This window comes from Choloepus didactylus, chromosome 1 (genome assembly GCF_015220235.1).
Source record: "Choloepus didactylus isolate mChoDid1 chromosome 1, mChoDid1.pri, whole genome shotgun sequence".
In the NCBI taxonomy this organism is placed as follows: Eukaryota; Metazoa; Chordata; class Mammalia; order Pilosa; family Megalonychidae; genus Choloepus; species Choloepus didactylus.
Window position 1 is genome coordinate 52,691,458 of NC_051307.1, and position 14,517 is coordinate 52,705,974.

General features: G+C 33.8%; 1 protein-coding gene across 2 annotated transcripts in view; it reads left to right on the forward strand.

The window, feature by feature from the left end:
- EPHA3 (EPH receptor A3) overlaps positions 1-14,517 on the forward strand; it is a 366,605-nt gene that overhangs the window by 15,103 nt on the left and 336,985 nt on the right. For both annotated transcript variants that reach the window (XM_037833928.1, XM_037833936.1), the window contains exon 2: positions 4,118-4,182. In XM_037833928.1, coding sequence (XP_037689856.1) covers positions 4,118-4,182 — 65 coding nt within the window. The remainder of the gene's footprint in view (positions 1-4,117; positions 4,183-14,517) is intronic.

Sequence of the window (14,517 nt, forward strand, 5' to 3'; positions counted from 1 at the left end):
ACAATCGCATCTGCCTATTCTATCTGCCCTGGCTATCTCCTACTTACTTGAAAGGAAATGGTCAGGTCTCCATCTGTTTTGAGAGAGGAGAGCATTAGTTACCAGAAGTTCTTGTCTGTATCAGTTTGGGGTTTAAGATGTTGTATTGCAATGTTGCATTTAGTCCATGCATCCCGAGAAATCACTCACAGCATGCTTACTTTCAGATTCCATTAACTTTCTCCTTATCTCAATTATGCTGTACTCAGACTGCCACACAACAGAACACAGGAGACTTGAGTTTTGTATCCAGGGAAGTCCCAGTTTAGCAATCATTTACTTTAAAGTGTTTTGAATTCTAAGATTTTATTTTTCTTACTTGGCTATACATGAAACCACCAGGAAACACTATATTGACAACATGTGAACATGTTATGTGGCATTATAACTCCCAAATTAGTGCTTAGAACATTTTTTTTTATATTTCAGTTCTTCTACATTAGGTCATTTATTGATGGTTGATCATAAATACAATTCAGAAACCAAACTGGAGCCGTTGTTAGTATATTGATTTTACAAGAACATTGAATTTGTATACCAAACTGTAAACTCATGGTGCTTTAAAGTACATTTATATTATTTGATCATCACAATGACATGAAATAACCAGAGCAGATATAATTATGTTTGATTGGCAACAGAGTCGAAATCATGAGTAATTCATCTAATTGTGTTGATGTCATTCACGCTAGATGGAGTGCACCAAAAATTCAATTTCTAAGTAGATGCAATAACTTTAATTAATCTACTATACTTATTTTAATTGACGGTGTGAGGTAATTGTTTTTGGTTTAGCTGTTTTCTTTTGGGCAGAATCCAATTGTTGATGTTATTAGTAAAAGTCCTTTTCCTCTTGCAATTATCATCAGAGAAAACTTAAGTGTATTTAGTTCTTTAGTTAACAACTCACCTTTTATTGAGTAATTTATTAAATGAAGTGTCTTCTTTGCTTCAAAACTTTTTTCCCTTTAGTTACTCATATTGAAATTTAGGTCAGCCATTCATCTTAGCATGTGGAGTGACATACTAATCACATAGAACATATTCAATTATTATGTATACACTATGGTACGTTTAACTGGCTAAATCCCTAAAGGCATTGCAGATATGATCTGATGATTTATGAATACTGGCATTGTAAATTCCTTGATGTAAGTCCTGTATAAAACTCAGTAAAGTCAACTGATGACTATGATACACCCAACATTTGAACTAGGTATGTGTTCATTATAATTAATTTATTAAAACAGTGCTAATATGCTTTAATTTAAAGGTAGGGTGTATTCTTATATTTTCAAATGTTTTATAATATTGGTTGCTCTGTAACACTGATTAATCTGTAGAGTTTTTAAAGTCTTTTTTGAGAGATAACAGCAATATAATTAAGCATACTGAATCGTGGGAAATAATTCAATTATGGAAATTACGCTTATATAATCCATGGAGCGGCTATCTTCTTCTCTTATCTAAATATAATTACTTCTCATTGAGCTTATTTTATTGTGAGAAAAAATCTTTAATCATTAAGGAATTCAGGTGTGATAGATTAAGTTAATGTGTTTTTCTTTAGCTAGAAAACTTAGAGAATCTAACTTTTAGAATTGTATCTCTTTTAATTTGTAACAGTCGGGAGACTTTCTCATACTCACCTAGTGTATTTATCATCTAGCCAGTTAACCAAATAACTTGCTTTAAAAAGTAGTGCTTGACTACAATTACACAGAACTTTGAATAAGAAGTGAGCTATGGTAGATCTATATAGATTAGAATGAAATAGCAACACATCCTAAAGTAATCTGGGTGGAGAATAAAAATATATATGTGGGGCCCCCCTGAAGAGCTGGGAGAGGATGCAGAGGTGTTGGACTTCGTCACCTGGATTGTTGCTGATGTTCTCACAAAGATTGGGGACTGACAGCTTGACGTGCTGAGCCCTCTGTCTTGGGGCTTGCCCCTGTGAAGCTGGTTGCTGCAAGGAGAGGCTAAACCTGCTTCTAATTGTGCCTAAGAGTCTCCCCCTGAGTGCCTCTTTGTTGCTCAGATGTGGTCCTCTCTCTCTAACTAAGTCACCTTGGTGGGTGATCTTGCTGTCCTCCCCACTACGTGGGACCTGACTCCCAGGGGTGTAAATCTCCCTGGCAACGCAGGATATGACTCCAGGGATGAATCTGGACCCGGCATCATGGGATTGAGAATATCTTCTTGACCAAAAGGGGGATGCAAAGTGAGACTAAATACTTTCACTGGCTGAGAGATTTCAAATGGAGTCGAGAGGTCACTCTGGTGGACATTCTTATGCATTATATAGATAATACCTCTTAGGTTTTAATGTATTGGAATAGCTAGAAGTAAATACCTGAAACTACCAAACTCCAACCCAGCAGTCTGGACTCCTGAAGACGATTACAAAATAAATTAGCTTATAAGGGGTGACAGTACGATTGTGAAAACCTTGTGGATCACACTCCCTTTATCCAGTATATGAATGGATGAGTAGACAAATGGGGACAAAAGCTAAATGAAAAATAGGGTGGGATCGGGGGGTGATTTAGCTCTTCTTTTTTATTTTTATTTTTTTTTATTCTTATTCTCACTCTTTCTGGTGTAAGGAAAATGTTCAAAAATAGATTGGGGTGATGAATGCATAGCTATATGATAGTACAGTGAACAGTTGATTGCACACCATGGATGATTGTATGGTATGTGAATATATCTCAATGAAACTGAATTTAAAAAAAAAAAAACAGTAGTGCTTGAAAATTTAGAGTTCTAGTATTTCTCAAAATATTAGTTTCTTAATATTTTTAAAGATTTCTTCTGTAAAAGACTACTCTGAATGATTAAAAAAGGGTGGTACATTTCAAGCATTGGGAAACATTTTATTGACAACATGTGGACATGTTGTGCAATGTATATATTAAAATTATGTTTTGATTTGTGTACATATGGAACCCCTGAAAATGGTTGTCTTTCATTGTATTTATTGAGTCACCTGCTCTGGTTCATGTTACTAATACATATGTAGTTTATGAAACCTTCCTTTACAGCTTCCATTAGTCAATCATGGGATTGTTTTCTAAATTAAAAGAAGGATGAGGTAAAACCATAGTTTCCATTATTTAACAGGGCAATCAAAGTGCACCTTTTGTTTATTAATTCCATTTGATTACCTTTTTATATTTCAGTTTTTAATCCATGATAAATTAATGCTCTCTATGTTGAAAATAAATCATTTGCCTTCTCTTTTAATAATATATTCAGACTGCAACCACACATGTTATATTTTGTTTTCCAACTATAGGAATTGAACAACAGTTAGACTTTATACTAACTAGCACAAAGTCCTAAGTAAAATCACTAAAGCCTTTGGGTAATAAACCTTCTTTAAATAAGTAAAGTTTTACACAGATGATATTATAAATCATATTTTTGCTGTAGTTTCTTCTAAAATTGGTAGTTAAGCATTTTGTTTGTTATACATAATTAGACAATTTACATAACATTAAAAATATATATTACAGAATAGTATTTTGATATTGGTTTTGCCAGGAACAGTATTAAGATGCCATATCATAATATGTGCAAGCAGAAATATTAATTCATTGAGGACACATATTTAAGAAATTAATTCATAATGGGAGCCTATAATTGTCAAATTTAATGGTCATTGCAGTTATTTTGAAATCATGGTAGAATTATTACTGTTTCCTATTTTGCATTTTTATTGTACCCTTTTTAAATACGTAGTTATTCTATCAGAACTAATGATCAATATATTGAATATTAATCTATGTTTGTAAGTAAACACAGACAGCTTAAAATGCTGACAGTTTTTGATCTTTTCACTTTCTTTACATGTATTTCTTTTTTCATTCCCCTCTCCATGTATGCATTATACATTTATAATATAAAAATGAGCAGTCATATCTTTTGTCAATTTTCTGGGGTCACTTTGTACAATCCCAAATTAATATAATCCAAAATAACAAAAACATCAAGAGATAACATTAGCCTAACAGAGTTATTATAGAAATAATTCATTTCTCTTAACTGTGTTGGTGTATTTGTTTTCTTTTAGTCAATCTACTGGATTCAAAAACAATTCAAGGGGAGCTGGGCTGGATCTCTTCTCCATCGCATGGGGTGAGTTCAGTAAACTATTGAAAGAGAGTGTGAATGCATCTATCACCTCTCTGAGGAAGCTGTAGAAATTATTGGCATGTTCTCTGAAGGGAACTCTTGTATTTTGATGTTGTGTTATGTTTATAAGAAGGTTCAATACATGGATTACCATAGCCTAATATTTGTGACCAAAGGAACTATTTAGAATTATGAAGTTTTTTTTTCTAATGGATTTATCAGTTGCTTGTAAAGACTGATTATATAGTTTACTTCTGGCATCATGCAGATGCAGATGTGAGATAATCTAATTTATGATGAGATAAGAATATGTGAATTGAAAAGGCATTACAGATTTCAGGTAATGTAGAAATTGTGTATTTGGAGACCATGTCATAGCATTAAGATCAACCCTGATGACTGTTCCAGAAAGATGATAGGATAGGATTAATTTGTCAAGAGAACAAACTTGTGTTGCCTTAATTTCTTTGTTCAAAGTGCCTGCAACTTTTGTAGATTACTTTAAAACTGGAAATTTTATTTAGGCAAAACCTGGTGCTGCATTCAAATTATAAACTTTTTACAAAGCTATACTAGTTTAGCAAACTAGACACTGACTTCTAGAGTGTGTGGTATTTTGGTGCCCCAATTATTTATTTTGAGCCTTTTGTGTGAGCAAAGTGCCATTTTCTCTTTTCAGAAAAAGAGAGAGTCATACATCTGAAAACTCCTTGTTTCTACAAAATTGTATAATGAAGGTCGAAACACATTTTTTTGGTTTCCAAGTATAGTCTGTGAAAAATGCAAAGTACTATTTAAAAATATTTGTCAATTGGGACAAATTAGTGTATTCCTTTTCCTTCTATGATAATCCTCTTTTCAAAGAGATTATAATTATTTCCACTTAGTATTGACTTTCAGTCTTTAGATTTCTGTGCTTAAACATACTAATTTTAAGGGATTACCAGCTTCTTCCCATCGGATGTTTTACATCAGAAATACTTCATCTGTCTGTCATTTTTGTATCTGCTTCTTTTCCTGGCACACCTTGACTTTGACAAAATGCCAAAACCTGTCACATAATCAAACTTTCGTTAGTTGCTTTGGAGGGGAGAGTTTGAAGCAAGCCAAGATTTGGTCTTCCCATGGGTGTGAAAGGAATCAAATGAGTAGGAGAAACACACCGCCCTGGTGGATATAAAGGGGTGAAATGGAAACTCAGGATTGTGCTGGGAATCTAATTTAAAACTTATCATCCCAAAGTCACACCTAACCTTAGTTTTGACTTTAGAGGTTTGAGTTTACATTACTCATCAGATAATATACCATATAAACTTGCCTATTAAGAATATAAGAAAAGCAAAAAATCATAATGACATTTTACTAAATGATACTTAAATATGTACTTTTTGAAACAACAAAAAGAAATTGAGTTGTATATCAAAAAAACAATGTACTCCATGCTTTCCTTTAAAAACGTATTTCTATATATTGAGAATTCGGGGAATGAATTCATCTTACATTGTTAAATAATCTTAAAGATTTTGTTATGAAAGAAAGTTGGCAATTCTGCTTCCAGAGATATGTAGGGGAGGATGTTCTAGCACCTGCTACACAATGTGTGGTGTATGGATCAGCAACATCCACAACATGTGGGAGACTGCTTGAAATGCAAACTCCCAGGCCCCACACCAGTCAGACTTTCTGAATCAGAAAGTGCATCTTTTCATGGTCCCAGGTAATTTTTAAGCACCGTGAATTTGAGAAACACTCCCCTGGGCAACTTAAACTCCTTAATTTCCCATCTCTCTCTCAATTTCCTATCTTTCTGCCTGGGAATCTCTTATAGTTTCCTCAATCAACAGTTTTCAGTTTCTCATTTGGCTCAGTGATGTTTCAAAGAATCTCCCTCAGGTGCTTTGGGCTCCTCTTCACTGCTGTTCTCTGTTGGTCTTCATGCAGCTGTGACTTCCCTGCTTGTGATGCTTAAAATAGCCTAAAACAGCTGGTAAAGCTGTAAGTCATTGAAACTTGATGGGGACAAAAAAAAGAAACAACCTTCCTAATAGTCCATGATACCTATAATGCTTCAAGAATCTGAAAGCAGAAAGAAAGAAAGAAAGAAAGAAAGAAAGAAAGAAAGAAAGAGAGGGAGGGAGGGAGGAAGGAAGGAAGGAAGGATGGATGGATTGGCAGAGGGATGAAGGGAAAAGGAAAGAAGGAAAGAAAATAGGAAAGTAGGAAGGAAGGAAACCAGGAAGGAGAGAAAGAAAGAAAGAAAAAAGGAAAAGAAGATATGTGAATTATTGTCCTGTGCTCCATGTAGTGCTTATATTCTTTAAATTCCCTTCCATGCATTATATTAACCATAATGTCCATAAGGATATAAATTATGCTAATTAAAACATTAGATTAATATTCATTTCTTTCTGAGATACAGATGAAATTCTTGGATGAAACCACTGCATAGGAAATTTAGGTTTGGGATTTAACATCACTGATTGTATAATTGTTCCTGCCTTTAGATTCAATTAATTATTTTTATTGCCTAATCTTTTCTGTTTCCAACATGACAAGGTATTGAATAGTTCAAATTTGTGAACATTTTGCTTTTAAAGGAGATAGTGAAAACAATTGCAATGTTTGCCACAAATTTTGCCATGAAAAATGACATGTACTAGTTGGAAACAATTTTGAACATATTGTTTTTTAATTAATCCTAATTATCTGTTTGGAGGTTGACTAAAATATTTATGCAAACTTCAGTGGAAAAAAACATAACATTATTATTGTAATTGAATTATATCATATAATTAAATGATATTGAATCACTGAAAATTCTGCTCGTTTGATTTAGGGTGTTTCCCAATAGGAGTGAGGGGGTGGTGGGAAATTTTGCCCTCAAGGGACATTTGGCAATGTCTAGAGGCATCGTTGATTGTCACAGTTTTGTGTGCGTGTATGTGGGGAGGTGCTCTTAGCATCCATAGGATAAGGCCAGGGGTTCTGATATACATCCTACAATTCACAGGGCAGCCTCCCACAACAAAGAATGATCTGGCCCAAAATGACAATATACCAAGTTTATGAAACCCTGCCTTAGGTGATAAATGATAGCACTCCATCAGGAGCTGTGGTCACTTAAGAGATCTTGGGAGACTGCCAGCTCCTTCTCTGCATTCCATCCATCCTCCCATCAGAAGCTCTAAATTACAAATCTGTTGAAATATAAATTTAAAAAAATAACAAAATTATTCTTTCCAAATTTGAAGTAAATCTTTCGTGGCATGATTATATCACTTGAGCTATATAAAATCAATATTTTTTTTCCATTTCTGTTCTTGCTTTCTCCTGACAGGTATTCATACATAAAACTTTATAACTAACCCATGTAACTTTCTTGGGAGGAGTATTTCTGTCTCGATTTTTAAATTGTACTTCAAATTTTCAAGTAAATCTGGTAGAAAATTATGGCACTATGGCTATTAGGCCAGGTACAAATTTTCAAAATAAGTATCTGAGAGGGCATTTAATGAAACTTTGATTTTGACTATACGAAGGGCATGAAAATGTTACTCAAATTTATATACTGAAACAATCTAAGGGATCATGAATACCAATTAATTTTACAGTGAAAAATTTTTATTTGAAATGAATATTTTCTGGCCTGTATTTGTTCACCTTACTAAAACAGACAAGCACTTACCTTCTCTGACCCTTTGAACTATGAATTACAATAACTGAATCCTGGACTTAATTATATTCAGAAATTTCATGTAATTCTATATTTTCAATATACCTTGATTTCGAGGACAATCAACCAATATAAGGGGCCAGATTTATTCTCGGATTACAACCTAGAAAGACAGTCTTTTCCCAACGCATGACTAGGAACTTGATTGATTGATAATGTCAATCTACCAAGTAAACTTCTTAGTCTGTGTATCATTACAGAGAAGGAAGCAAAAGTACACTGTTTTCACTTAGAATAGTACTGATACTGTGATTAACAAGTACAAAGGAATCATGAGCCATGACTAGCTTAAAGAAGCTCAAATAAGGAGAAGAGAATGGAGACAAAGGGGTGGGGAGGGAGAAGTATAGAAAAAGTAGTCTGAAATGGGCGATTCATATATATTTGTGGATGATAGAAGTCTAAACATTTAGCAATTGAGAAATTATTTTATTTTCTCTCCTCCTTTTCTTTATCTCTTTTAGATTTTTTTTCCTAAACATTCCCTTGGCTGTGATAATGTACATAAATAAAAACACTCTTTCGACCAATAGAGATACTGTTCCTTGCCCAACCAGTATCCATTCACTGGCTTTTCCTAGCTGATAGAAAACTGACCTTGTTTAAACAGGTTTTTACCCTTCCATGTGTTCCTGGAAACTAATCATGACAATTCTGGTCATTTTGCCAGTGATTGGTTTAGGCAAGAGCAAGTAAAGCCAATGAGACTAGAGCAGAATTCCAGTAACTTCTAGGAAAGGCTTTCCTCCTGATAAAAAGGGATGGGAGAAGCCAAGCATTTCCTACCTCTCAGCTTGCCAGGTGAAGGCATAATGTCTGGAGGGTCCCCTCAAAACCAGAAAGGCAGAGCCAGGCACACTGCAGATGGTGGGGCTTCCTGGAGCCCTACCATCTCCGAACCACTGATTTAACCAATTCTGCTGCTGCCCTGCCTCCTGACATTCTGTGACATGAAATAATACATTTGTCTAATTGTTTAAGCTCTTTTTAATTGCCCAATAATAGGCGTTCTTATAGAATGTAATATTTTATCTCCTGGTCAAATATCCTTATAAAAAGCCACAGTGCCACTTGTATTTTCTTAGTTTATCTTTCATAGTGCTTTAGTGATATAAAAGATAATAAGCAGAATAGTAAAATAGAATATGCACATCATTTAGACTTGGGACACCTGTATTTGAATTCTGACAACTTTCCCACTTCTTGGCTGTATGGTCTGGTACAAGCCAACTAACCTCCAAAAGCATTTGCCCTCACTTAAAAAAAAAAGTTAATAACAGTAATTCCTGTGTCCTAGCACTTTTTTTTTTTGAATGGTTAACAGTAGCATTGGAGTGTTCTTTCATTAATTGTAACAAAGGCAATATAGCAAAGCTAAAAGTCAATAAGAGGGGCATCTAAGGGAGGGGTGTGAGATTCTTGTTGTTGTTTCTCCTTTTTCTTTCTTTTCTTTTTTCTATTTTTCTTTTCTCCTCCTTTTCTTGCTTTGTGGAAGAAATGAAAATGTTTTCATAAAGACTGTGGTGGTGACTATGTGATTATAGTGGAACCATTGACTGTGTACTTAGGATGGACTGTATGGTTTGTGAATAAAACTGCTTAAAAAATAAATGAAGGATGCAAGCACTGGAGAAATGTGGAGAGAGATATATACCTATTCGCTGTTGGTAGAGAAGTAGAATAGCACAGCCCCTCCAGAAGGCAGTGTGGCAGCTTCACAGGAGGCTAGGTATAAGATTGCCACATGATCTTGCAACCCTGTTATTAGGCAAAGACTTGCAAGAACTGAAAGCAGGGACGCAAATAACTATTTGCAATGGATAGAGGTGGCTAAGAGGACATTGACAGATGAATGGTAGGGTGAACCGTGGCATATAAATACAACAGAATATTGAATGGCTGCAGGAAGGAATGAAGTTATGTGGCATGCAACTAGGTGAGTGAACCTGGAGGACATTATGTTGAGTGAAATAAGCCAAAAACAAAAGGACAAATAATATATGGTCTTACTAATATAAACTAACTATAATGAGTAAACTCTGAGAATTGAATTCAAGAGCATAGGTTATGAGGGTATAGAAAGTGGACAGAGAATGGGAAATTGATGATTAAGGAGTACAGAATGTTCAAATAAGGCTCATTATAAAGGTTCCTAAATTGTAAACTCTCACAGCAGTCGTATCAGTTCTTCGGTTTTAACTGTTATTTCTAAATTCTGAGATACTGTGCTCTTTGTGTATAACCTGGTGGTTTCTTGGAAAACTGGGTATCTGTGTGACACCTGAGACTCAGCGTTAGAGTTCTGTAGCTCTGAAAGTCAGCATTATTCCACACAGCAACTGTTAAAGAAGCTGAAGTTGTTGAACTGTAATGCAGTATCCCTGATCTTTGATAATGATTGTATAATAATGCCTTTCTCTTTGGGAGCAATCTTCTCCATGTCTTTTAATTGAAATACATCTTACCTCTCCAAAAATATTTCCGTCAGGCAAGCTCTCTTTTCCTCTGCATCAGTCCTTTTTTCTTCAACACAGCACATGCAGCAAGTCTTCTGGTGGTGGGGCCATGGTGTGAGGCAAGGGGTGGGGCAAGCCAGGTCAGGTTTTCTGTCCTAGCATTTTTGAGCAAATGAGATTTGAGCAAATGAGATATATCTATATGTGGAACTGATATATGTATATGTGTGTATGTGTATATGTATGATAGTTCATATGAAAGAGCTATATAAATCTTAAATCTTGTTCTAGGGCATTTCAGCTGTGAGGTTCTCCCATTCTAGTCCAAAATATTTTTCTAAAGACATTGAAATATTTCCTTAAATCTAAGTTTACACTTGGTGTCTTAGATTTGGATTTAGAGGAAGTAAATTGACAGTGTTGCTTGAGGTTCTGGCAAACAACTCTTTTCAAAACATTGCATTTGACATCACATGATTGTTATCTCATAAAGTCTGCACAGATTAAGGTTTGCATATAATTTTGACACTATATTTTTAATTGAAGCAGTCAAAATACAGTGATTAACTGTCTGATTTATTTACATTTTAAGTGATTAGAATTTCCTCATAATAATGATATTTCAGATTTCAGGTCAAATTTTTGACTCCCCACATGCCACCCTTCTTCCAGCCCCAGACCACCTGCTTACTTACCACCTGCTAAGTAATCTCTTCTGTCTCCTCATACTTGTTCTTTTTTGTACCTCCACAGCTTGTAACTATACATTTAGGTAGTTATTTGATTGAAGTTTGTATCTTCCAGGAAACTGAAAGCTCTCTGAGGCAAGTTCCCATTTCATAACATTCTCTCTTTTATTCCCAACATTTAGAATTCCTGGATTAGTTGTACATTAATTAAAATTGCCAGAATAAATGAATAATAAAAGCTTTCCAAAACAAGGGAGAATAACAGAGTTAAAGCTGATTTTGTATTCATTGAGAAAAATTTGATGATTCCTAATCTATTATTTTAAATGTAATGTAATATTTTATCTTCTATATTAGCAGAGCTCTTCAGTTAAGATCTAGAACATACTACCAGCCTATGAATTGGAAGTTAGCTGAAAAGAAAAGTACCTAAAGGCAGTTTTATATTGAAAATTGTGTCGATTGTTGCACTGGGACAATAATCCAATATTCAGAAAATATATTTCTTGGAATTGAACAAATCATAAAGAGGAATAGGAATAATGTAAATACTTGCCTGCTTTTTTAGTCTCCAGTATGATGTAATATGCCTTTAATACTGGAAATACTGCTGTTAGTGAGGTCTGTATTCTAAAGTCTTATTTACTGGATTTCTATCTTTCACTTTGTGAATGGAGTCTGAAATGTAGAAGAATATTTTGACAACTGGGTGTCAGCAATAACCACCTGGGATTCTGTCTTTATGAATCGCAGTCCAAATTCTGCTTCATATGCTGAATATGTGATCCGGTAAAATCACATTTTTGACACGTGTGATGTGATTGTTGTTCATTTGAAATTTTTCTGCCTAGACTCCATTTTAAATATGTCACTTTCAACTATCATACTGACCTTTCAAAGAAGGATATCTGATCAAATTAAAAAACCATGGCAATGTTTTCCAGTTTTTTTAAAGCCTTTCTTTGCAACAAAACAGACTTTAAAAGAAAGAGAAATGCGGATAAGTATACAGACCAGGAAGAACATAATTTATTCTGGCAACATATAATTGCTAAAAGTGAAAATGTTTTCTTGTATTTGGTTAGAAGGAATTTTTTATCAGCACTTTAAAAAATTGCAAACCAATTTTTGGCTTGAAAAATTGTATGTTTTTATGTGAATGTGAATCTTTCTCTCTACAATGAAATGGTATTTATTTATGTTTGGGGGTTAGAATTTAACAAATACGACATGTAAGATACTTTGCCTCTTTTACTTTGATGTACAACTTTGTGAGATTTAATCTAGAAGAGCCTTGTTGAGTGGGTCTTGTTTAGTCCAGCTTTACTCATATAGTCATTCATGTTAAATAATCTTCACCTAACATACAATAACTATAAAGTTAAATGAAAAGTTAAGATGTATTGAAATGATTTTCACTTCTATTTTAAATGTATAAGTGCTTTATAAACTCACTGACCATTTAATATTTGTTTTTTTAATTAAAAATTAAAATAAAAATCAAATTCTGTTTCTGGTGATTTCTCATACTGATAGCATTATTTTTCTTTAAAACCAATAACTTATTGACACTGAGCTATATTACTTTGTTTGTGTAACTTCAATTAGTAACTCTTTTGGTCAGAAAGAATGGTTATTAAAATAAAAGGACCAAGAATATAGAAATCATAATTTTAAAAAAATCCCTCTTACTCAATTTATTATACAATCAATTTGTTGAAACATAGGCAAAATAGCATGTGGCAGACAATACCATTTTCCATATTGCTAAGAAATGTCCTGTTCTTTTAATATTTTAGAGTGTATTTAGAATAAACACTGTTTTCAAGCTTCTAAGTTTTCATTTCAATGTGGTAAATAAATCAACATACTTACCCCAAAGGAAAGAAGTTCCAATTCTTTCATTCCATAACTGTAAATAAAGAATTTTGATGGGAATTTATAAAAGTAAGAATTCACTCAAAATTTTTGTTTATTTTTTCTTTGGTCTTTTTTTTTCAATTCTGGGAATTAATAGTTTTGCTTCTTAGGTTTATTATACTCTGGTGTTTAATTGCTTTTGAAAGATTTTTAAAAAGAAATTAAATTTGACCTGTAAAAAAAAAATATGCTATGAAATGCTTTTAAAATAAGTCCTGTGTCCCAAGTGGCAAGTGGACCTGAGAATGTTTAAAAGTTGTGACATGTACAAATCACCTATTTCTGCAACCTTAATAACCCCTTAATAACCATCACTTATTTCCTTCAAATTATGCTCACTTTATTCAGGAATTGTATGAATAGAAACATTATCAAAGCAGTTTTCTGAGACCCCTTGGGAGATGCTAAAACCATCCCTTACTATTACGAAGAGCAACATCAAGGGGGTTATGTACTGGATTTTCTGAGTATTCCTAATTTTACATTTTTATTCATTCTATTCACAATGCTTTTTGATGTAAGTGAACTAATAGATTGAAATCCTTACTTGTTAATTTGGATACAGTAATTGTTAGAAATACAATTCATGGTTCCTAACTAAGACCTACTGCATTAGAAGTCTGGGGGTGGGGCCCAGCACTCTGGTAATAGGGCCATGTGATTCTGATCCTGCCAAAGTTAGGGAATCACTGTGATAGAAAATCATTATCTGGTGTAATGAGGCACGCGTTACTCATTGAGGTATTCAGCTATTGTTTGATATAGTGCTTTAGTTCATTCCAGCCTCCTAATTAATACAGCACTATTCATGTTCATGATTAATATAGCTATTGATATCTTTAAATTTAGAATTTTACAGTAAAAACATACATTAAGAGAAAAATAGGTGTTTCTTTGGCAACTTGTGGAAACCATTCTTACTAGTTTGTCACAGGTACTTTTTTCAAAATCATAGGATTTTTCTCATGTAATCTTATAGTTTTGTTTGAATTGCAATATAGTTTCTTCTGTATTTGCAAACATTGAAGGTATTTTTATGTAGTGGTTATATTTATATATATAGCATCCATTGCTCATATAAAGGTAAGGCCTTTAAAGTCTAAAGTAAGAAAAGGCATGATTTAAGTGATAGGGAACTTGGGATAAGAGATATGAAAGGCTCCCACAGTGTATGGGAAATGACTAGACAAATTCAAAGATTACCAGATAAAGACTACAAAGACTAGACCAATGACTACAATATTACAGGGATCATATTGTAAGACAAAGAGAAGCCATAATTGAAGAATTGAGTGAGTTTTAAGACCTTTGGAGGAGTTGGTGGGAATGAAGATTATCTAATGAACCAAGGAAGGCAAAGCAAGAGAAAAAATGGTGTATAACGTGCTCTAACAAAAAGTAATTCAGTTTCCCTTCCTATAATATCAGTCTTTTTTTGGGTGTGTGTGTGGCGGGGTGAGGGGGTGGGGCTGGGGTTAAGAATAAGCTAAAATATTTAAAAATGGAAACAGTAGCCTCCTTATCCAATACAAAGTGCCAA